The 22,291-nt window shown below is 48.8% G+C and overlaps 2 protein-coding genes across 8 annotated transcripts in view; one reads left to right on the top strand and one right to left on the bottom strand.

Annotated features, from left to right (window-relative positions):
- The first annotated feature begins 25 nt into the window (after positions 1-25).
- On the top strand, positions 26-16,642 carry PCID2 (PCI domain containing 2). 4 transcript variants are annotated; one of them, XM_057494501.1, is made up of 14 exons: positions 26-209; positions 2,997-3,086; positions 4,636-4,709; positions 5,779-5,846; positions 6,770-6,809; positions 7,776-7,830; positions 10,425-10,528; positions 11,535-11,610; positions 12,197-12,338; positions 13,482-13,582; positions 14,444-14,517; positions 14,660-14,785; positions 15,601-15,724; positions 16,066-16,641. In XM_057494501.1, exons 1-14 carry the CDS (start codon positions 174-176, stop codon positions 16,153-16,155), a joined length of 1,200 nt encoding a protein of 399 aa, XP_057350484.1. In that variant the 5' UTR covers positions 26-173; the 3' UTR covers positions 16,156-16,641. The 4 variants fall into 4 exon arrangements, with proteins under 4 accessions (XP_057350484.1, XP_057350483.1, XP_057350482.1 ...); XM_057494500.1 differs by having other exon boundaries at positions 159-230; positions 16,066-16,642; XM_057494499.1 differs by lacking the exon at positions 26-209 and adding an exon at positions 583-911 and having other exon boundaries at positions 16,066-16,639.
- Positions 7,347-22,291, bottom strand: part of PROZ (protein Z, vitamin K dependent plasma glycoprotein) — a 30,457-nt gene continuing 15,512 nt past the window's right edge. For 2 of the 4 annotated variants that reach the window (XM_036904786.2, XM_057494497.1), the window contains exon 8: positions 19,322-20,106. In XM_036904786.2, the coding sequence (XP_036760681.2) occupies positions 19,571-20,106 (536 nt within the window). In that variant the 3' untranslated portion in view covers positions 19,322-19,570. Of the gene's footprint in view, positions 7,587-7,981; positions 8,465-8,759; positions 8,920-19,321; positions 20,107-22,291 lie in introns of those variants that run through there. The other 2 variants (XM_057494498.1, XM_036904787.2) reach the window with 2 other exon arrangements.

Here is a 22,291-nt window from a genome sequence, read left to right as displayed (position 1 = left end):
GCGTGCTCACGACGGGAGGCGGGGAAGCGCGGAGCTGAAGCCGGCCCGGCGCGCTCCTGCGGACGCTCTGCCCCCGGAACCGGCGCGCGAGGAGGCGGGCCGGAAGTGACGCGCGCCCGTGGGCGCAGGCGTCGTGCGAGCGGGCTCCGTCGGGACCGGTGGCGGGTCCCGCCATGGCGCACATCACCATCAACCAGTACCTGCAGCAGGTGATGCGCGCCGTTCGCGGGGTGCGGAACGGGAGCCGCGGCGGCGCCGGGAGGACGCGCAGGCCGGTGTCGGCGGCGTTTGCTCGCCGACTGTGCCTGAGCTTTTGCGCTGAGCAAGAGCGCTTACTGTGCCTCCGGGGCACCCAGGCTACCGCGATGGTCGCCGCCCTCATTTAGGGACGTGCGGAAGGGGTCCTAGCGGGTCCCCAGGGGCCCGTTACCCACGCCGAGGGCTGGGGGCTCAGCTGGTGCGTAGCCATTCGACGCTGACCGGGAGTTTTGTTTCGGACAGACACTGTGGAATTAGGAGGTGCAGGTGGCAGGCCCTCCGGCTGCGCGCCCTGTGTCAGCCCTGGGTTACCGTACATCCTCCGGGAACTGCGTCTCTCAGGGGCTTTGTCCATACAGCTTGTGGCCAGCAGAGGCATGCTTAACACATCAGCATTTATGGACTCAACGCTTGTATTCTTCCCAATAAACTGCTAATTCCAGACCTAGAACCGTGGTGATAAGGAAGAGAGTGGATTTTAAAAACATCTGAAGGAAACATTATCAGGAGTTGGTGATTAACTAGGTGTGGTTGACGGACAGAGAGGAGTCTAGAATGATTCCCAGGCAACAAATAAGCGGATGAACAGATTCAGAGGGAAAAATAAATTCAGTTTTGGACATGCTGAGTTGGGGGTGCCTGTTGACAACCAGGTAAAGATAACTAGTTGGCACCTGGCTATAGTCTTGAGCCCTGCCTTGCTTTCTGGCTCAGTAGCATCCACTCCAGGCGCACCCCATCTTTTCCCTGCCCTGGCATTGGGTCAGCCCTTTATCCATGGAGCTCTGGTTTCTTTTAGTGGGGAATGGAATTTAGAAAACAAATCTGAATGCTAGGTGTGCTCATTGCTACCAGGGAGACATTGTTTCTAGGCCTTTTCAGCAGATGAGACTAGTAAATGTATTTTTAAGGAATTACAAGTTCCAAGAGTAGATGATCCCCCCATGCACCAGCTTGGAGCCTGAAGGACCAGCAGCAACCTAGAAAGAAAACTTCCAGGAACCAGTGAGCTTTACCTGGTGAACTCTGCAGTCCCTGGACAGGCCCACAGGGCACTGCTAAATAGGGACTCTCCTGGAATCTGGTTGCATGGTCCAGTGGGGGTGTTTAAATGAAATCAGGGCAGAGGTTCTGGGGCATGACTGTCAGCAGTGAGTAAACCAGGTTGCCCATGGCCCTAGCATCCACTGAAGAGCACATCAGTCCTTTAAGATTTGCTGATATTCTCTTGCCATCCCTGTTTTCCTTCACATCCTGGTGGTGGGAGCTTTGGCATTAGCACCAGTGGGACCAGTACTTTGTGATTACTTGTAATACATCAGGAAGTAACCCTGCACAGATATCTTTTGTTTCTTGTTAGGTAAATTCCCAGGAGTAGGATTGCTGGCTTAAAATGCAAGTGCATGTGTACTTTGTCAGATTCTTTCTTCTACCAGTTGCCTAAGGGAGGGTGGGGTAAGATTCCTACGGAAGCCTCGTGATGCTGATGAGGAGTCAGAGCCCATAGGTGTTTTTGTGCTCTTGCTTCCATGTCTTCCGACCCTGGACGCCTGGCCTAGGATTACTGCGGGGAGGGTAGGTACGTGCTCTCTCTAGAAGGCGTTACCCAGAGTAGATGCATCTCTTCATACTCAACCAGCGTCGCTTGACAGTTCCAGTAGCTTTATGTTCCTGGTGGTGCTTTTGGTGAAGACTTTGAATTCGATCTCTTCTGGTGGGTGTGTAGAGGTGTCCTTTTGCATTCAGCTGTGTAGTAATGTGAGCGTCTCATGTGTGTGCCATTCAGAGATCTTCTTTATGTTGTCCCTGGTTGGAGTCTTGTGTGGGCATGAAGTTTACATATCTAATTTTATTGTAGGTAAGTTATACTACATATGCTGTTTATGCTTGGATTTCACTTCACTTACATAGTTAGGACTTTTGCCATTTTTTGGTAAATATAATTTGTTTTTCTAATTAAAAATTGTCTGCTGTAACACAGGCATCTGGTTTAAAAATATATAAAGTAGAATCTCAGCCCCCAGCCCTACCTGACTGGCCCAGGGCTCAGCTGGTGTGGCCTGGGGCCCTGCCTTTCTTGCTGAGCTTACACATCATACATAGGTTTTCTTTTCTCCCAGTCAGGTTGTGCAGTTTTCCGGCAACTAGGTTTTTTTTTGGCTCAACAGTAAGCTTATTGCTTATTTTCCACAATATCACACACAGTGGGAGCACTGTCCTGCATTATCACACACAGGGCAGCACCTTCCCGAGTCACTGCATGTGCCACAGTGCTTTCCATTCTTTCTTGCAGTACACAGGCATTGTTGTAGGAATAACATCATTTATTTAGCCGTTGCTGTTCCCTTTTTCATTTTATATTTAGGTTGAATGGAAGCCTTTTGAATTTTGGATAAGTGCAGTTTTTAAGCTGTTTTTTTTTTTCATAAGCTATATATCTGAATTTTCAAATGTTTATTCATATGACTGAGTAAAGCTAGAAAAATTCACCTTCACTAATAACCAAATAATAAACCACTGGTTTATTCTGCTTTTTTCATTGTTTTTAACAGTAAATCACCTGTTTATTTGCCTCCAGAAGATCTCATTTTGAAATTACTGTATGATGGCTACAAAGTGCACTGACTTGTTTCAGAGTAGGGAAAGTGAATGTTAGTGGCATACAATGTATCACTTAGGTTCTGTTAGAATACCGTGATTTATTTTCTACTTAGTCTTTCTCTTTTCAAATGCTTCAGGTCTATGAAGCAATTGACAGCAGAGATGGGGCGTCCTGTGCAGAGCTGGTGTCTTTCAAGCATCCTCACGTTGCCAACCCACGGCTTCAGGTAGATGAAAGGACTGTGTACAGGTGTCTGGGAGGGTCACAGGGCAACCAGCCTCTTAAAAGAAGCTTAGAGTTCCAGTAAGAAGGAAATTGCTCTGGCCACTCTTGTTTGAAGATTTCCATCCTGTTACAATTTATGTAATTCCAGTTCATTTGTTGAGCACTAGTATCAGATACTATCCTGAGACACATGACTCATGCTCCTGTATTTCACTGGAGGGTCAGAGAAGTAAGGGTCATCTGCGGACGGGCGGCGGGGCCCAGGCTCTGACCCAAGCCTTAGATGGGACCTGCTGCGAGTACAGCCTGCTGTCTGTGCTGCATTTCTGCTTTGGGGGCACTGCTGGGTGGGTCAGCAGAGCTGTGCAAAGCCAGTGGTATTTACCATGTGGTCTTCTGTGGGAAGCATTTGCCAGCCCTGCTCCAAAATACCAATGTGTTTGATTTTGTGGATCAGTGATATCCGACAGTATCTTCCATAGAGAATGTTGCTATTTGTGCAGTCCCAGTTCCTCATTGATTCCCACATAATAATGGGGTGTGTTCCTACTTGGGAACAAAATTCTTCAACAAGATGAAGGAGCCTGCACTGGTGATTATATTCACAGCCTGGGGGCTGCACCTCAGACCAAGTAAACTAGTTTCTGGAGTGGAGGCGGCCTTTTTTAGCATTTCAAGTTCCCTGGGTGGTTCTAACATGCAGACAGTGTTGAAACCATTGCTTTAAGTAGAGGTTATACCAGAGACTTGGGAGGCTAGTGTTCGGTTTGCTGACCAGATGCTCTGGAGCAGGTGTCCGAGGCACTCGTTTGCCTAATATAATCCAAGGCTGGTGGTCCCTTCATTACGAAGCCCCTGCTGCTCTTCCTTCCCTGACGGCTCCATTCACTGGTGGCTAGTGTTTGACCAATCAGTTCACAAGGGGCTGTGGGATGATGATTTTCCAATGCTGTCATCTCCCCCCACATTTATAGATGCAGCTGTGCATACACATTTACTGTGTCAGTGTAGACACTGATTTTCTTTTTGTTAATTCAATGCACTGTATATACAACTCATTGTGATGCTCATAGTATCTAAAATTTGCCTATTGAGAGGAGAGGAAAAGTTGGAAATAGATAGCAGCCAGTCTAGCCCAGGACACAGAAGGTGGTTCTGTCACCAGGAGGCGGGGAAGACTGACCCCTAGTGTGACATGACCTCTGTTCGTTCCGCCACGTGCGGTCACGTGGGCCTCGTTGGCTGTACCTGACTTACGAAGCACTTGTTAGCTGCTTAGTAAGTATTTATTGACTGGCTATTAAACATTAAGATACATATGGAAGTGCTTAGAACATTCCTGGCCTATGGTAGACTAAGCAGATTGTGTTCCATCAATGCTCATACATAGTTGTGCTTGATAAACCCGTGTGGTGGTAACGAGCCTTTTATTTAGGAGCCCTGAAGTGTAAAGTACAAATTCTTTTCAAATAGAGGTTTGTCTTAATCTCATTCTATACATTGTATTCTTTCTGTGCTGATTTTTTTTTGCCATGTTTCTTACCACTTAGATGGCCTCTCCAGAAGAGAAGTGTCAACAAGTTTTGGAACCCCCTTACGATGAAATGTTTGCAGCTCATTTAAGGTAACACGTGAGTGAAGGAGAAAAACGAGCAAATCTGGAAACTGCTGAATTGACTAGGATTTTATTTAATATCATCTTATGCTTGAAGCAGTGAATAATTTACTTTGAGAAGAAAAATGCATTTATAATTTCACTTTGGTAAAGTCTGTGAAAATTTTGTGAAGTTTAAAATACCTTATAATTTTAATTAGCTTTTTCCATTTCAAGGATCATATGTTTTTAAAAGTTAAAAGTAAGTTGTGGTCATGTACCTTTGTCCATGTATTGCATAGCCCCGTGAGCATCATTCAGTATTCACCATACTGGCTGTACAGAGGCCCTTTGTTCAGCAGAGCGTAGAGCCCACCATTGGCTTGCATTCCTCATGGAAATATGCTCATTTTTTAACCTCTTTGCCTTACCGGGAAAGAGACTGGAGCTGAGTAAAGCCAGTGAGCGACTGGGCTTCATTTACATTTCATAGCTACTCCTCTCATCTTTAAAGCACTGATTCAGAAAAAGCTCTATGTCCTAGAGCATGTGATTTTTGCCCCATGCCCACATGCCGCCAGTGTCTCAGAGCAGGCTGGGAGATCTCAGAAAAAGTTGGGGTGCCACTGTGTTCCCTGTAGTGTAATTGCAGCTGGAAATCCCCATGATTTCCCAGCTCTGTGCGGTGTGCAATGGAGTTGCAGGTTTGGTGATTAGCTGACTGATCCTGACTCTGCCCAGCTGGGTGTCTGCTGTGAGCATGGCCACCGTGGGCACCGTACAATCACTGCCCCATGTCATCAGTGCCTGTGGCTAATCACACCTGCTGCAGCCAGGTATCTCCTTCCGGGGCCTCAAAGAACAGTGTCAGAACTAGTGTGGGGTCTCATCTCACACACACCGTCTTAGTTCAAGGAGGTGTGTGTGCCTCTTGCCTTCCTTCAGCCGTGTGTAACCTGCCAGAGAGGCCCCAGTCCCCACTGCAGATCCTGGAGGGATGGGGAGTGTGGCGGAAGTAAGATGTGTGGCCTTCACAGTTCACATTCCAGAGATGCCTCTTTGCTGCCTCCATCCTCAGTCTCCGTCGTTTCTTTCCCAGGTGCACTTACGCAGTGGGGAACCATGACTTCATAGAGGCATACAAATGCCAGACTGTCATCGTCCAATATCTTTTGTTTGTGTTAAAGTTCACTTTACAACAGAGAGGGTTGTTTGGGGCCTAAAATCTTGAAATACTAGGCCAGTTTTATTTATACTTTTAATTAGGAAATAAAAGCCTTTGGAAACTGATTTAGCTGTTTCACTCAGATACTTAAATTTAGCTTGGACCTTAAGACTGTCATCCAGTTATTTATGTAGTAAGGAAGAGCATTGGTTATGGTTAAGGATTTATTTAATTTTATTATGAAGAACAATGTCTTGTTGCCATTAAAGCACTGAGGATAGTTATAGGAACTGGTTAGTCTGCTTGGTGAAATATCAGAGCTGCAAACCATAGATGGACAAGAGTGGACACAACACGCAGGTCCCTTAGTTGTGTTCACTAGAGACTCTGACCAGTCCTACGTCTGATTTAAACCATTTAAGCAACATCTCATAGCTAAGACCTAGTCAGAGAGTGTTTTAGTCTTTCTATGTATCTCTAGGCTCTAGTTTGCTTATTTTTTAAATCACCTTGTTTAAATATACACAGAGGAGAGATGGTTATTAATTAAGTGTCCTTTGAATTCAGGAATTCTATAATTATTGAAATAAGCATATAGTACAGATTCTAAAGCACATTACATATAACTTGTGATCACTTGGCCTCAGAGGTGCCCATAAAATGTTTGAAAATGCCAATTAAGAAAGTCTTATAGTAGTCTTTTTCTTTTGAAAATGTATGAAGTAAATGTATTTACTTAAGTTAGTGATACTCAGATAATTGTAATGTGGGCTTATGTATTTTTTCCAGAACTTACTGTTTTGATTCATAGTCTTCTAGATGATGGGCAAGCCCCTTAACATTTGGACTCCTTCATACTACTTATTCTCACCATTTGTAGCATGACTTGAATTTCTTATGTCATACCTTCCTTAATCTAGTACATCGTTCCTGAGGGCATTTCAGGCCCACAAAGAAGAAAACTGGTGAGTAGGAACAGTACAGCTCGTAATTAGCAAATGGCATTTTTTTTTCTTTAGCAGAAGCTTTAAAAACATTTATTCTAAGTAAATAGGTAGTGTGTTTTCTATGTGGACATTGAATGTCATGTGTTGACGCATAATATCAACAAGGAAATGGAGTTTGTTAGTATGAACATAAGTGGCAGATCAGCCAGATCATTTGCAGTGTGTTTATAAAAATTTGAAGTATTATTTTTATTTCAGCTCTTCCATGCCCCAAATAATTATTAAGCACTATTTTCTCCTTCAGTTGTCCAGTTTGAACTTACTTTTGATTTTAAACTTGGACAGAAGAGGTAATCACTACTGTTCATATGGGTGATATAATACTTAGTAATTGGGTTATTTAAAATTCCTTGACAAATCTAATTCTTAATTTTATGGTATATTAAATTGTACACAACTACTGAAATTTTGTTTATGCTAAAATAACTGAAGGCTTGCAAATACCTTTTACTAAAAAAACAAAAACAAAAATCCCCTTTTGAGGTGAAGACTTATCTTACCCATAAAACCAGTTCTGCCAGCTAGATTTTTTTTTTAATTGTTTTATGACATGTCTGTTACATACTCTGGGTCTCGTAAGAGAATCTTACCCAACCACGTCTTGTTGAATGGAGCTGTTTGGACAGTGTTGGGGTTGACAGGAAGGAGCCGGGACTGTGGGAGAGCTGCTCCCAGGCCGAGGCCCCCAGATGGGCCAGGGTCCAGGCCTCCGAGGGGCCCAGGGCTCTGCAGTGCCTGGCCTCTGGGTGATCAGGGAGCCCGGGCTATGGCCTGCCCTGGAGGAAGGTGAAGGGGGCGCCAGCAGCCTTAGACTCGGTGGGGTGGTGACCCCCCTGGACAGCAGCCCTGGGAATCGAAGTCGCTCCCACCTCTGGTGGCGGGTCCTCTGACCTCACCGGACGTACTTGCTCTTTTGCCCTGTAGGGCTCTGCCTGTCATGTATGCTGTGGCGCTGGACCTTCGGGTGTTTGCCAATAATGTAAGTTCAGTTTCTACTACCCTCGTTTTCAAACCCACACTCAGGTCTGTGGCTTGATTTCACGGCATCCTTTCCAGAGGTTTAGGGAATGAGGGGTTGGATGTCCCAGTGTAGAGCCCGAAGAGTAGAAGATGCCTTGACTAACTGTTCTTTCTGGATTGATGTGAACATATTTAGACAAACATTGGGTTTTCATGCTCAGACAGATAGGGAGTTGTTTCTGTATATGGTTGATCATTCGTGGCATGCATTTTTTTTCATTGGGTGGATCGATTCTGCATTCTCTTCTGTTGTTGTGATGTGGCCTGTCCCTGTCTTAAAGAATTCCACTTAATACAGATTCACGCAGTACTTAAGGGGTTCTCTGGTGTCAGAGGGTAGAGATCCTGAATTTTATAGAATTGGTTTCTCCTTGGGGGTCAGCGTAAGCCAGTTTTGGAGCAACATTTCTCAAAACTTGTTGGTCCTAACACCATTTCCAGTTTTAAAAATTATTGATGACTTATGATTCTGGACAAGGTGGAGTAGGCACATATTTCCTATCCCTTCTGCTGGGAATTTTAAAGCCAGCATGGCTTGGGAAGGTAGAGAGAAGAAGGGGCTGGGACTCCCACATCCTTGAGAAATCTGAAACCTAGAACACCAGCAGGCAGAAAGGAAGAAGCCCCAGAGGGAGAGCGCGAGTGGGGAAGGCGGCTCAGCGGGACAGACCTCAGACCTTTGCTGCTGCACTACACCCAAAATCTGCAGGTCCCCACCCCTGTCGGCAAGGCCCACAAGGGGCTGGACCCACCCCACCCTGCAGCGGAGAGGTGGAGCCTGTTTCCCCACCTGCGTGATGTCAGCGGGAGGCCTGCCGCTTGGGGTGCACAAGGCCCACAGTCTGCAACGATCCCCCGCTGTCCAGGACGAAGCCCAAAGCTACTTACCAGACACTCAGCCCAGTCTCAGCCTTCTGAGGTGTGGAACAATGAGAACCAGCTACCGCAGCCTGAGGCAGGCAGTGCTGATTCCCTGGCGAGGGTTTCACACCAGCCGTCACAAAGCCTCGGGGCTGCCGTGAGCAGGTCTGAAGCACAGGAACGCAGCCTCAGCAAAGACACAGGAGATACAAGGGAGAAGTAAATGGAAATTCAGAGCTGAAACGTACAATACCAAATAAACATTGTTGAGGGTCCCGAGAGCTTTTGTTTGTACATACATACATTTACTGTATTAAAAGTTTAGGAAAATTCTTAATGTTTATTCACCTAAAATAATAATAAACCTTTTACATGGGGACATAATTAGCTTTATAAATAAAAAATAACTATTTTCAAAATGAAGAAAATGTACCTAGAAGGGTGGCGTTTTGCATGGTTATCTCCTTAGTGTGTGACTTAAAGAAGCCACCAGATTCTCGTGTCTGCTGTATTCACTCTGCTTCAGTCTTGTTTTGGTTGCCTGTGGGAAGATGGTCTGGCTGCACACTGACATGGGAAAGGGGAGGAGTATTTTCATAGCCTTTTCAGATAATTATAGATGCTCTCCTTTGAGCTATGCCCAAACTCCAAGAGGTGGTTTTTAAAGATTAGTTACATTGTGGCCCTTGAAGAGTCACTGAACTTTTTTTACTGTTAAATTAAAGCCATGGTGTGTCATGCACTTTGAATGCATTTTATATGTCACATATTGATCATTTGGAAATTCTGGTTCACTGAGTTACGCAGATGTCCCAAATGTGGGCATCAGTTGTTGTATAAAAATAACCAAAAGCAGAAAAACTACATTTGTTAATGTCACCAGTGACCTCAGCCAAAAATGTCTTAAAGTAATGGAAAGTTGCCAAGCTCATGGTGATTGATTCAAGTTTTTCAGAATTCTGATTTTTTCTTGAAAGCACAAGTGTTGTCTTTGGTAACAAATGTGTTGTCAGTTCTTTGCCTGGAAGTGACAGGCTTGTTCTGTTCTATTGAGCAAGTGGCCCTTCAGACCCTGCACCCAGAGCACCCCGTGTGTGTCGGTTGGTTCCACGTCACAACTTGTAGCTTGGGCAGCTGCCCCAGGGCTTTTCCTCAAACAGCCGCCGTGCAACAGACACGCTTATACATACTTCCCATGTCATCACAGAGTAACAGTCATTTATTCAGTTTCTTCAAGGACCAGGGCTTGGGAAAGTCAACACTGTGTCATCAAGGACGTTTTAAAGTGACATTAGCTTGACTGGCTGGTCGGCTGGGGACTTGCAGCTGTGGTGTTGGGGTACAGGGACCCCTGGGCCAGTCTGGGGCCTCGGAGGGCTCCAGCGTCGCCCACTGCCGCTTTTGCACCTCAGAGCAAATGTCAAGACAGCAAGAAGACAAGTGGTTTGGTGTCACTGTGAACACTTTGGGTCACATGGGTTACCTGCAGGTGTGCTGAAGGTTCCCCGGGGATCCTAGGCCATTCTTTGAGAACCCGTGTTAGGGAGCATGTCAGGACCGTGGACTGGAATTCACCGGAACCCTCGGGACTTTGACCTGTAGCTACAGCCACTTTTGTTCATAGCTGTTCTGTGACTTTGTCATTAAGAAATCTGGAGAAAATGCAAAGTGAATGTTAACATGTCCCATTAGGCAGACCAGCAGTTGGTAAAGAAAGGGAGAAGCAAGGTGGGAGACATGTTGGAGAAAGCGGCCGAAGTGCTGATGGGCTGTTTCCGCGTCTGCGCCAGCGACACGTGAGTGGGGGGGGGCTCTGCTCCTGCACAGACGTGACCCCTCGTTCACTGTCGTCTGCTTTAAGTGGTCAGTTGTTCTGTAAAGGAAACAAGCGCTCCAGTTACCTGCGGGCCGCCCGCCCCCGGTGGCTCTGAGCCACCCAGTACTGCTGACCACTCTGAGCAGCTTGCTTCAGCCTCGTGCTTCCAGTACAGGTCTGCCGGCAGGGAACCCTGTGGGCTTTCGTTTTCTGAACTGTCTTTATTTTCTGTTCACTACTGAAGCCTCCTTCTGCTGGAGGGAGGGTTCTAGAGTGGCCATTTTCTCTCTTCGGCACACCGTGCCGCCCTCAGATCCCGCGGCCTGATGAACATCATCGTCTGGCCGCTGTCCCGGCACGTGGGGCCTCTCCTCCATGGTCTTCTTTCCTCGCTCACTTTGATGCATTTCAGAGTTAACTGCGTACATCAGTATAGTTTCCCCTAAATACAGCAGTTTCTCTTTTGTATTTTGAGTCAAAATTTACATACAGTGAGCCACACAGACCTTGACTGTGTATTGGCCAAGCTCTGACGAGTCCGCAGGCCTCGTGGCCCGACCTGTGCAGAGCAGCGGGATGTGACTCCCCTCCCGGCAGCCCCTCGCCAGTTCTGGTTTTTCCGCTGGGGTTTGCTCTGCCTGTTGGGTCGCTTCATGGGCCGTCTGCTGCTCTCTTGGAGATTCATCCACACTGTTGGCCTATTTTGGTTCATTTTGTTGTAATGCTAAGAGAGAATTCTTTTTCCAGTTTTCACAAATGCTTTATGACAACTAGCTTTTCCACCTACTGCAAACTGAGCAGTTTTGAGCTGCTGCAGCAGGGGCAGTATGTCACTCAAATAGGGAACTGCGTCCAGTTCTGGTTTGGTCCCTTCAGTTTTGCCTTTTAGGTAAGACATCTATCATACCGTTATTTTATCATGAGTATGACTGGAGCCTGTGGGATTTTATTCCAGTCTGTTTCCTGTGTAATTTGTTCTCCCACAGTCGTGCTGGTATAGAGGACTCTAAGAAGTGGGGGATGCTGTTCCTGGTAAATCAGTTGTTCAAGATTTACTTTAAGGTACACTTCTGTTTGCATTTTACAACATATCTGCCTAAGTTTTCTTTCTCCTTGTCTTCCCAGATACTATTTCTATTAATTATTAGCTAGCCTCCCTGGCATCGCCTGGGAGATGGCAGCCGGCCAGCCATATTCATAATTCTAAGAGCTAATGTGGAGTGCCTGCTAAGTGAGGGTGTGACTGTCAATGCTCGGCATGTGTCATCTTATTTAAACCCCAGTGCGGCAGGTCTGGGGACACCAAGCAGCATGCCTGGTGCGCTGGAGCCCGGCTGAGGGCGTTTGCCCCAGCACCTTGTGCCCACTGTTGTGATCCCCCTAGAACAGCTGGGTGTGTGGCCGGCAGGAAGCCATCCTTGGCCACGTGAGGTCAGCCAGATGCAGGTGGCTGTCCTGTGCCAGCTGCTGGGGCCTGGCCCCACCTGGGGACCCCCTGAGGCTGTGCTCACTGCTGTCGCTGAGCGGCCAGGTTTGATGACGTACCAGATTTTGAGACTCCCACCAAAGGAGGCCCGTACTAAGGAAAGTAGAAGTTTGTTCATCCTGCCTGTTTTTTTTAATTAAAATGGATTGTTTTTCATTATAGATCAACAAACTCCATTTGTGTAAACCCCTGATCAGAGCCATTGATAGCTCAAACCTGAAAGACGACTACAGCACGGCACAGAGGGTGACGTACAGGTACTACGTCGGGCGCAAGGCCATGTTCGATAGCGACTTTAAGCAAGGTGCGTTGCCCATCTTTTTCCTGGGTTTTAAAGACACCGCATTATGAACAACTTATGTGATAGTTTCAGAGAACAGTTATTGTATTTTATTATTACTTAGGGTGGAATATAGGCATAAACCAAGCCCAAGTTACATTTCTTTTTTTAAATTTTGGCACTAACGTTGGTTAAATACAAGAAGACCCTATTTGAAGTTTCTTAGCCCATATTGGGCCTCTGAAGTCCATGACAGAGCCTCAGTCACTGTGGGTGTCTTTTTGGTGGGAGGTAATTGAGCACCGCTGCTCTTCGTATGTAAGAAATTGCTTCCTGCCTTTGCCTTGGCCGCTCACGTGGCACAGGACATGGAGATCAGGCAGCACTTGGCTGCCGACTTCCTGCTCCGAAGTCCACAGATGCCCACGTACATTGGCAATGTGTCCTTGGACTGCTGTCATCGTTGGTGTTTGTGCCACGGACGATGGCCTCGTTGCCACATCAGAAAGGCGTTTTCATGAAGTCACAGTGTTAGTTTATGTCACCAACTTTCTCAAGAACATGAAGCCAGTGTTTTTCTTCTTAACCTGCTTGATAAGCTGGCATGAGGTTGTTCCTGACAATCGCTTCTGTTGTACTCAGACCAAACTTTCTAGACTCACTTCAGCAACGGCATTTGCACGTGGAGCAATGTGACGTCAGGTGTGCACATTCACAGTCTCACTCCTCTCCACGTGGCATGACCGTGGATTCTCTAGGAATAAAAACAACAGCCCTCTGTGATGGTGGCTCTGGTTTACTCTGCACGATTATAGAGACTGACTGTTCATTTTCTTTCCAAAATTTGGGCAGATCTTAGCTTTTAAAGAAGGGTTTTCCTTGGTTGTTCCCCCATCATTTTTTCCCTTAAACTATGAACATTAGAAGCTTGTAAGTTACGTTCCATTGAAGTCTATTGTGGTACTGGTATGTCTTTCTCTGAGGAGTCTTATCACAGCAAGAAATGATTTATTAATATTGCCAGTTGATGTTAGGTTTCCGAAACCATTAGATCCTGTCCTGTGAGGATAAATGGTGGACTTGGGCAGGGAGGGAACCGTGTGGAGTGGAGGGGGCAAAGCCTGCTCATGGGCTGGTCTGACCTACCGGGCGCCGGCACCCCCACAGCCGAGGAATACCTGTCCTTTGCCTTCGAGCACTGTCACCGTTCAAGCCAGAAGAACAAAAGGATGATCCTGATATATCTGCTTCCAGTGAAAATGCTGTTGGTGAGTGACTTTACTTAGTTTTTATAGATCGTGCTGCTTTCAGGAAGTTGATAGACTTTCAAATACAGCAGATGGGGTATAGTTGATCACAATCTGGGCTATACGTAAGCAGACCCCCATCTTAAGAGTATCCACCTCAAGAGTTTAACACGTGAGACAAAGGAAGTGAGTGCATGGGACTCTTCCCCCTGAAATTCTAAATTAGTAGAAATGAACTGATGAAGAAAGAAAAATGTCACTTCAGCCAGTCTGTAGGTATCCTATTTGGTCAGCAAAAGGTATTTGTGATACTGGAAAAGAAATGGTAAGTAACTAGCAATTAATCAACTAAAACACCCTCCAAGTGGTAGGTAGAGCTTCCTTTCCTCTCATTTAAAAATTTAAGAAATTACCAAAGCTGTGCACATGTGTGGTTAAAAGGTGAATCACTCAGGATACAGCTGGTAATGGAAAAGCAATGAAGACATACCCACCCCTCCCCACCTCCAACCCTGCTTCAGTCTTAAGTTTTTAGCTGACTCTTCTGGGAGAGATTTCTGTACTCCTAAATCTCACCCTAGTATTTTCTCAGTTATCACTTCCCTGTCATGACGTGAGGGAATAAGAGACATGAGAAGGTCAGTCAAGGTCACATGTCACTGAGTGACCACACATATTGTACCTGGGCTTCTGATTCTAGACCAGTGTTTGTTTTTTCTAATATACTGTCATGTTTCAGTCCTCGTCAGCTACTTAAAAAGAAATTCTAAGAAACACAGGTTGCAGGTTTTCAAAATTTAATTCCTTGATAAGGATTTTGTCAATGACAATTCTGTTGAAAATGAAAGGATCTTATTCTGAAAAATTAACTCTTTGTCTTAGGGTCATATGCCAACCATTGAGCTTCTGAAAAAGTATCATCTCATGCAGTTTGCAGAAGTAACCAAAGCCGTCAGGTAGCCTGTTTCCTCCTTTTCCGTTTGGGGTCTTTCCAAATAGAAAAAAGGAATTTTATACACGCGTGAGAGCAAATTGCATTTGATGTCTCTTGTCCTGAGACTGTTTTGTGACCACGCTTGTGCATCTCTCCCCGCCCAGCGAAGGCAACCTCCTCCTCCTGAACGAGGCTCTGGCGAAGCACGAGACCTTTTTCATTCGCTGCGGTATTTTCCTTATACTTGAAAAGCTGAAGATCATTACCTACAGGAATCTTTTCAAGAAAGTGTAAGCAAAGTGTTTCTTACTAAGTGTGGCATCTTAGTGAGACTCAGGGCGTGAAAACTTAGGGCAGCGGGTGCTGTTTCTCCTGGGACGGGATGTCATGTGTATGGACGAGGCCCCTCACTCTCCTTTACCGTGTAGGGTAAGGTCAGAACCCCACGCGCCTGGCCACGCACACCCCAGCACTGCACAGATGAGTGGGCAGGGGCACTGTCTGCCCTTGGTGGGTGGCTGGCTTTGTGTGGGGCATGTACTGGGTGCTGCAGACGCTTGACCTGTGAGGCAGGCGCCCAGAGCTTCCCGCAGCCCCGGGGCTGCTTGCCCGTCTCCTGTGCTCACAGCTAAACCTCCACCATGCCCGTTCCTTAGAAAGCTGAATTCTTAGGCAGCTGTGCCTTTCCTCCCGTGTGTTGCTGGAAGCTGACTCTTCTCTGAGGCCTGGTCCCAAGGAAAGCTGCCCCGTAGCTGTGGGCAGTACATCAAAAACTGTTAAGGACCACGTTTCATGGACTCTATAGGATACTGCATTGTAACATGCACCCTGATGTCAGAGGCCTCAGCATGTGAAAATGCACGCATTTTAAACAGTAAATATAAAAACTTGTATTTATGTTCGTGGCTTTTTTAAACTGGAAAGTCGGAATTGTACCCCACAGCTCTTATTTTTAGAGTATATTTAATAGGTGGGAAATGTTCTCATTCCTCCTAACAGTGGTTTATTAGAAGATGTCTTTCCAGGGACCCAGCGTGCCACTTGTTAACATCCGAGGTGCTCACATGAGGCAGGTAAGCAGTGTGGGCCTGCTTCCCTCTCCCAGGTGCCTGTTGCTCAGGACACACCAGCTGTCCCTGGATGCGTTCCTGGTTGCCTTGAAATTCATGCAAGTGGAAGACGTGGACATCGACGAAGTGCAGTGCATTCTCGCCAACCTGATCTACATGGTGTGTGCGCAGCTCCTCCCAGTGGGGCTCGCCTAGAGTTTGACACTTGGATGTGGTAGCACTGAGCTTAGCAGGCCATCTGCTTTTATGAAGGCATTTTCTGATAGAGCTGATTTTATCCCAGGAAATACCTTGACATTCAAAGGGCTTATAAGGGGTGTAGTGGGCAGATACGTATTCTCTACCCTCCACCAGGTGTGTATTCATTTGCTGCCCTCCCAGTGAACCGAGTTTCGCTCTGGGGAAGGATGCACGTTCCACCGGGCTAAGTGTTAATCCACTCAGCATTTTTAATGTCTCAGACTCAGAAATGCAACCCAACCCTCTCTTCTCTCTTACAGGGTCACATTAAAGGCTACATATCACACCAGCATCAAAAGCTAGTTGTCAGCAAGCAAAACCCATTCCCTCCACTGTCTACGGTGTGCTGAGTGTCTTAGACAGCCCTGAGGGTGGGCAAGTGCTGTGTCTGCTAGTTCGGATCCTGATGATGAAGTCAGTCCTATGCCAGTTCGCTACTCTCCGCAGCTGGGGTCTCAGAGACCCTTCCCAGGGGTGCTGAGACTGGGTTTTTCAGTGCACGGACACCCTGAAGTCTCCATCATCACCTGTCACTAATGTCAACCCTACAGAGACCTGGAATTTCTTTCTCAGGAAGTGAGGTTCCTGTGTTGGCTCTGGTGCGTAGGTGCGGCTCTGGGGCACAGGTGCTTCGCCCGCACAGCAGGCCTACTTCACTCCTCCTAAGTGCTGTCCCTGGAGCATCTTTGTAACTTTTTACATACCTCTTTCTATAAAAAAGGCATCCTGAATTTACACAAGTGGCATATTCTTTATTTTATCTTCTGAGACACATCTATCATTAATGTTAAACTCAAACATTTTGTGTGATCAAAATGCTTGGTTAACTTCAGGCTTCTTTTTACAAGCTGAATCTAACTTGATAAATTTTTCACATTTGATAACTTGCCATTTTTCAGAGTATGTGCATTTCCTGTTCATGCTGAACTCACAAAGAAAACTTATAACTATTTTAGAGCCACCTTTGCAGCATGACCAAGTGTGAAAGCTGCTTGTCCCCTTGTGCAAAGAGCTGCTATTCTAGAAGGTGTGGATTCCCTTATTGTACAGGCCACAGCCCCAGACTTCCTCCCACTGGCCAACAGGCTCCCCAGGGCGTGGCATGAAACAGCAGCACAGCTTGATTTGCTCCTAAGTCTGCAGTTTGATGAGGGCTCAGTGGAAGTCTGAGCTTCTGCTCCATGTGGTGCCCACTGGGGGCTCCCCAGGCAGCCGGGTGACCCCCTCTGAAGGTGTGCTGGGGCTGGGCTCTCCCTCATGTTCAGCAGGGCCGTAGGCAGCCTCCCATTTTCCCTCATGGCAGCTCAGGCTTCCTCGTGGCACAGAGCCGAGTCCCCCACCAGAGCGCGGGGGGAGCGAGCACGCCCACCGCCCAGAGGACCAGGTGGAACTGGCTGCCCTGCATGCCCTTTAAGCCACAGTGTCACTTCTGGGTGTTGAGTGTGGAAGAGGTGGTTTCACAGGTTTCACCTGTGGGTTTCAGCGGGTTCTTGCCCTCTAGGGCTGCCTTCCCCACTGGAGGAGGTTTTTGTCTCCTTACCCAGTTCCCTGAGCAGAAAGCAGGGCTGCTGGGTTGGCAGACACTCCGCACACTGGCGGTCCCCCCGGGGCCTGGACGGCTGCCTTCCTCTGTTTCCTGGGGCACTGCTCTCAGCCCAGCGCTGGGAAGTCTCGCGTTCTGCTGCTCAGCAGGGCCGGAAGCATCGGCTACTACGAGTGATGCCCTCCCAGCAGAGTGGATGCCGGAATTCCTGTAAGCTGCCTGGATTCAGCCTGGGCTTCAGGCCCGTGAGAAGCTGGGCCTGTCAGCACTGTCAGGCACCTGTGGGCGGCACACTGCGACACTGAGGGTGGGAACACGGGGTCCCCTTGGCCGCGAAGGACCCGGCCCTGGGTGTGAATGCCGTGTGCAAGTGGCCCAGTTCCCGGTCGCAGACTCGGACACGCCGTCCTCATGGAGGTATGCACTGATAGGCAAGCAGACATCTCACTGCCCGGGTGGGAGTCAGTTCAGCCTTCTGAAATGCCGTCCGACTGGAGTCCCCTCTTGGTCTGTTTGACGTGCTGTCTCAGACGGTTTCTAGCCGCCTTACAGTTTTACGTGAACAGCGGTTCTCGCTTTGAACAGCCCTATCTCCTCACACTTCAGGCCCACTACTTCCTCTGATGCACCTTGTTTTTATAAAGCTATGAACACCATGTGAAGTTTCACCTCTGCATATGCTGTGCTTGTAATAATTTACAAGTCGGGTTTCTCCGCTAGTGGAAGGGCCCAAGGTTAGTCATGCAAATTAACACCATAAACGAGATTACAGGTGTTCCTCCATTATTAACTTGAACCCTTAATGCTTGCCTGCTGGTCAGCGGGTGTTCAAGCAGTGGCCTTATTGAAGGTGATGTGACAACACTGCTGAAACCTGGAAACAGGCTTGCTCCCCCGTGGCCCCCAGTTAGTGTGCGAGGTCCGCCTATCTGGTGTCACCAAGGTCCCCTCAGAGAGAGCGGCCAGAGCAACTGCAGATCAGCCAAAAATAAGTGTGATCCTGGGGTTAAAGGGTAGTACCAGAAACGAGAATTCCTTGGTGTGTTGAAGAATTGTAAGACTTAAAAATCTGAATTGTTTAAACTCCGTTTTTCATTAAGAAGATTAAAGTCCACTTATTTTTAATCCCTTAAAAAAGATCCTCTCTTCTCATCCACATCGTGTGTAGCAAGGCTCCGCAGGCCACCCAGGCCACGCGGGTACAGCCTGAGAATGTGACCTCATAGTCAAAACTGGAACTGCCCTCCCCTGTGTCCGCTGGGCCAGGGTGGCCCCTGCGAAGCGTTCCTTCTACTCAGAGCCCTGGGCGGGGGCGGGGCCCTCCCTGCACTCAGTCGGGGAGCAGGTGTACTTCCCCAACTTCCCCAAGACTTAGGAGACGAACAGAAACGCCTCTGGCCGCTGGCTCTCACCTTCCATTCCGGCACAGGTGGAGACCTCACATGGCGTTCTGGCCCAGGGACGCCGTGCAGGTGTCCGGCCGCAGAGCCCTCAGGGAGCGGCACGCCCGCCCCGGGCTTCGGCCCCGCTCCGGCTGCCTAGCGGGCTCTTGGGTGGGTGCTGCTATTAGCCTGCCACGCCCGCCCGGCCCTGTGTGGGACTGAGCGCCTCAGCACGCCGGCCCAGGGCTCCCCGCAACCTGCCCGGAGGCTCCCCACGTCGGAAGTGCCTCCCTGGCGCACAGCCCCGCACGAGGCCCGCGTTTCCTGTCTTCTCCCAACCTGCGCTTCCCAGCCCGTTCCCGCAAGCTCTCTGTAGGGCGCAGGCCGGCCCTGTTCTGGATGCGTCCTGCAACCCGAGCAGCTCTTTCCCTCATCCTGGGGTCGACCCAGTGTGACTGTGACGTCACGCTGTCTGTCACTGGCAGTTCTCAGGGGCTCCCGTCCCAGAGACGCTCGGTTCCTTGTGTTTGAGGTCAGCCACGGTCATTGACAGATGAGCAACAGAAAGTGTTAGGCTAGAAAAGGGGGCAGTTTTGGGAATGCGGCTGTCTTGTGACAACAAATGCATGTTTATTACTGACTGTCTCTCCCTTCTCTCGAGGCAACAGCTCAGGTAAGAGGTCCCAAGGAGAGCCGCGCGGGCACTGCGGGGGTACCGCCGTGGTCCCTGGCAGCATGGTGTTGCCAGGGCCCGTGCGGTGCTCTGACACGGTCCCGTGTTGGCTGTGAAATCTCAGTTCCTGCCTGTGGTGGCAGCTAACTTGGAATTCCTCCATGTGTTTATTCTGCCGGCTGGGCTTGATTACTCATGACTTGTCTAAACCAGAGGGAGTATCTTGCAACCTTGGTGAGAAGGAAGGCCCCCGCATGCTCCTCCCTGGGCACCGCGCCCAGGATGCCTGTCAGGAACCAGGTGCCCGCGTGCTCTCTGGCGACCGTGCTGCCCCCCGCCCACTGCAGGCTGCCCCCCGCCACACCCCTGTCGCAGTACATCCTTGTTGTGACCGTCGCATTGAGGGCTCGGCCACACTCCTCGCCGTCCATGAGTGTGACCGGCAGCTGTGCGGTCACGTCGCCCAGCTCGGGGCCGTGGAGTGTCCAGCCGCTGAGGAGGCCGCCTGTCCCTGGGATGAGCACGTGCTCCGCAAAGTCCTTCTCAGGCACACAGATGGGGAGCCCGGCGTCTGGGCACTGGATGGGCAGCCCCAGCTCCAGCAGCGAGATGTCATTGTCGCCCGTCTCCTCCTCGTACCTCATGTGCACGTGGACGCCCTTCACCCTGATCGCCAGTGGGTCCGCGCTCGCTCTACGGGAGCCTGAAATGATGAGCAGCCATAGTTCCGGGGGTGCTTTGCAGCTGCAGCCACACGGATCCCGGCTCCCCGGGGACCCGGCTCCTCGTACCGGCGGCACCAGTCCCCCTGCCCCTGCCTCGGAAGGACGTCGGGCGGTGAGCCTCCGTTCCATCCCAGGGCCTTGCCTCACACTTTAAAAAAATCAGAATGAGCGAACTTTCTGGGGAAGAGTATGATGGGGTTTGGTGAAATGGTCAAAAAAGCAGGAAGAAATTAGAAGCGACTCCTCCAAGCTAATCAGATATGGCTCTGCAGGAGTTTTCCAGGCCGACCTTTTGTTGACTGAGAATTACTAAGGAGGAGGAGTAACGTGTGTTCAGGGTTCTTCGGAATCCTTACAGGGAACTCCACGGGCACTTGAACCTTTGGGGCCTCCCTGTGCGACAGAAATGCCCACCCGGCGTGCAGATGAGGAACGGGGCACAGGCGGCGGGGTGTCGGGCTGGGGCCCAGCGGTACCTGAACTGGGGGCCTCTGACTTTCAGGATTGTTGTCTCCTTACCACAGCTGCTCTCTTCTGTGTCAGATTAGGTCACATTATTACCGGCTGTGATTCCCTTTAGACCAAATCCTAGCATTTGCCTGCTGGCTGCACCCAGATGTTCTGTGGTAGCTTGCATGTGCTCTCTGACTTTATAAAATCTCAGTAGTAGTTAAGCTAAATTCAATTCTCTGTTGTGTTAGAAACAAAAATTCTAGTTCTAAATTTTCATTTCATTTCTATATAGGATAGTTTTTATTTCTATTGTGACCTATAAAAATGATCAGATAGGAATATAAAACAGGCTAGAGGAGATTCAAGATGGCTGCGTGAGAGGTGAGATGGAGAACTCCTCCCCAAACCACAAGTACTATGAAAATGTACTTAATTACTAGAACTAACCCTAAAACAGCAACAGGAAAGAAGGCTGCACCAGACTGTACAGACCTCAGGAAGAGGGCCGACCTCACGGAACAGGGTGACGCACCAAAGCCTCGATCCGGCGGGACCCAGGCCCTTCCCCAACCCCAGCTCACCGGCGGGAGGAAGAGAAACGGGGCGGGGAGGGGGTGGAGGCCTGGGACCGCTGAGCACCCGGCCCTGGAGCTCTGCTTTGGGAGCAGAAACCTACACTGTGCGGTGCTCTGGACACTGGGTTGCTGGGACAGGCGGGGCGCTTGAGAGACAGATTCCGGCCATTTGTGGAGGACGGAATCCCCACCCAGCTGCTCTGGGACAAGGGAGAGGTGGGCATCCTGAGAGGCTCCCCAGCAGCGAGGGGGCAGCTGAAGGGGCAGGGTTTGCACGGAGCTTGCTGCATGGGGGAGGGGAGAGCTGGATGAGGTTGTCGGGGGCGCGCTGCCCAGCAGGTTGGGAACTTGGGGGAGCTTCAGGCGCTCCATCTCAGCTCCAAGGCCCCCACTGTGACATGCAGCCTGCCAGCACTGGTTCACAAACCTGCAGTCACTGTGCTGACGTCAGGCCAGCAGGAGGGAGGCCCCACCCACAACAGCTAGAGACACAAAGCGCAGAGGCTCACACCTGGGTGCTCAGCCCATGGGCTCTGACACCGGACACAGGCACTGCATCCGGGAACCAGGAAACAAATCTCTCCTCCCCCCAGGCACCAGCTCTGCTCCCCAACCCTCAACCTCACTCTAGGGGCTGAGCAGATCCAGAGACTGGAGCTTCTGGGCACTAGTGGGCACCTCACAGAAATATGAAACGTCAAAAGAACATGGTTCACACAAAAATCTCACAAACCCCAGAAAAAGGGCCAAATGAAACTGAACTCACCAATCTTCCTTAAAGAGAGTTCAAAATAAAAATTATAAACATGCTTATGGAGGTACAGAAAAATATTCAAGAACTCAGGAACGAATTTAAGTCAGAGATTCGATCATTAAGAAATTCCATACCCGAAATGAAACATACAATGGAAGGATTTAAAAGCAGATTAGATGTAGTAGAAGAGAAGTTAAATGAAATAGAAACTAGAGAAGAGGAATACAAAGAAGCTGAGGCACAGAGAGAAAAAAGGATCTCTGAGAATGGAAGAATATTGAGAGAACTATGTGACCAATCCAAATGGAACAATATTTGCATTATACAGGTACCAGAAGAAGAAGAGAGAGAAAAAGGGGTAAAAAGTGTCTTTGAAGAGGT

The sequence above is a fragment of the Manis pentadactyla genome, chromosome 17, assembly GCF_030020395.1.
Source record: "Manis pentadactyla isolate mManPen7 chromosome 17, mManPen7.hap1, whole genome shotgun sequence".
Taxonomy (NCBI): Eukaryota; Metazoa; Chordata; class Mammalia; order Pholidota; family Manidae; genus Manis; species Manis pentadactyla.
The sequence above is the reverse complement of the archived record's forward strand: the minus strand, read 5'-3'. Positions and strand labels throughout refer to the sequence as shown.

What these genes read in the sequence shown, in the direction of transcription:
- PCID2 (XM_057494499.1), top strand. Translation starts at nt 840, where the DNA reads ATGAACAGATTCAGAGGGAAAAATAAATTCAGTTTTGGACATGCTGAG. An exon ending in TGTTCAAGATTTACTTTAAG is followed by an intron (nt 11,611 to 12,196) that starts GTACACTTCTGT and finishes TTTTCATTATAG; the next exon opens with ATCAACAAACTCCATTTGTG. An exon ending in CGATAGCGACTTTAAGCAAG is followed by an intron (nt 12,339 to 13,481) that starts GTGCGTTGCCCA and finishes GCACCCCCACAG; the next exon opens with CCGAGGAATACCTGTCCTTT.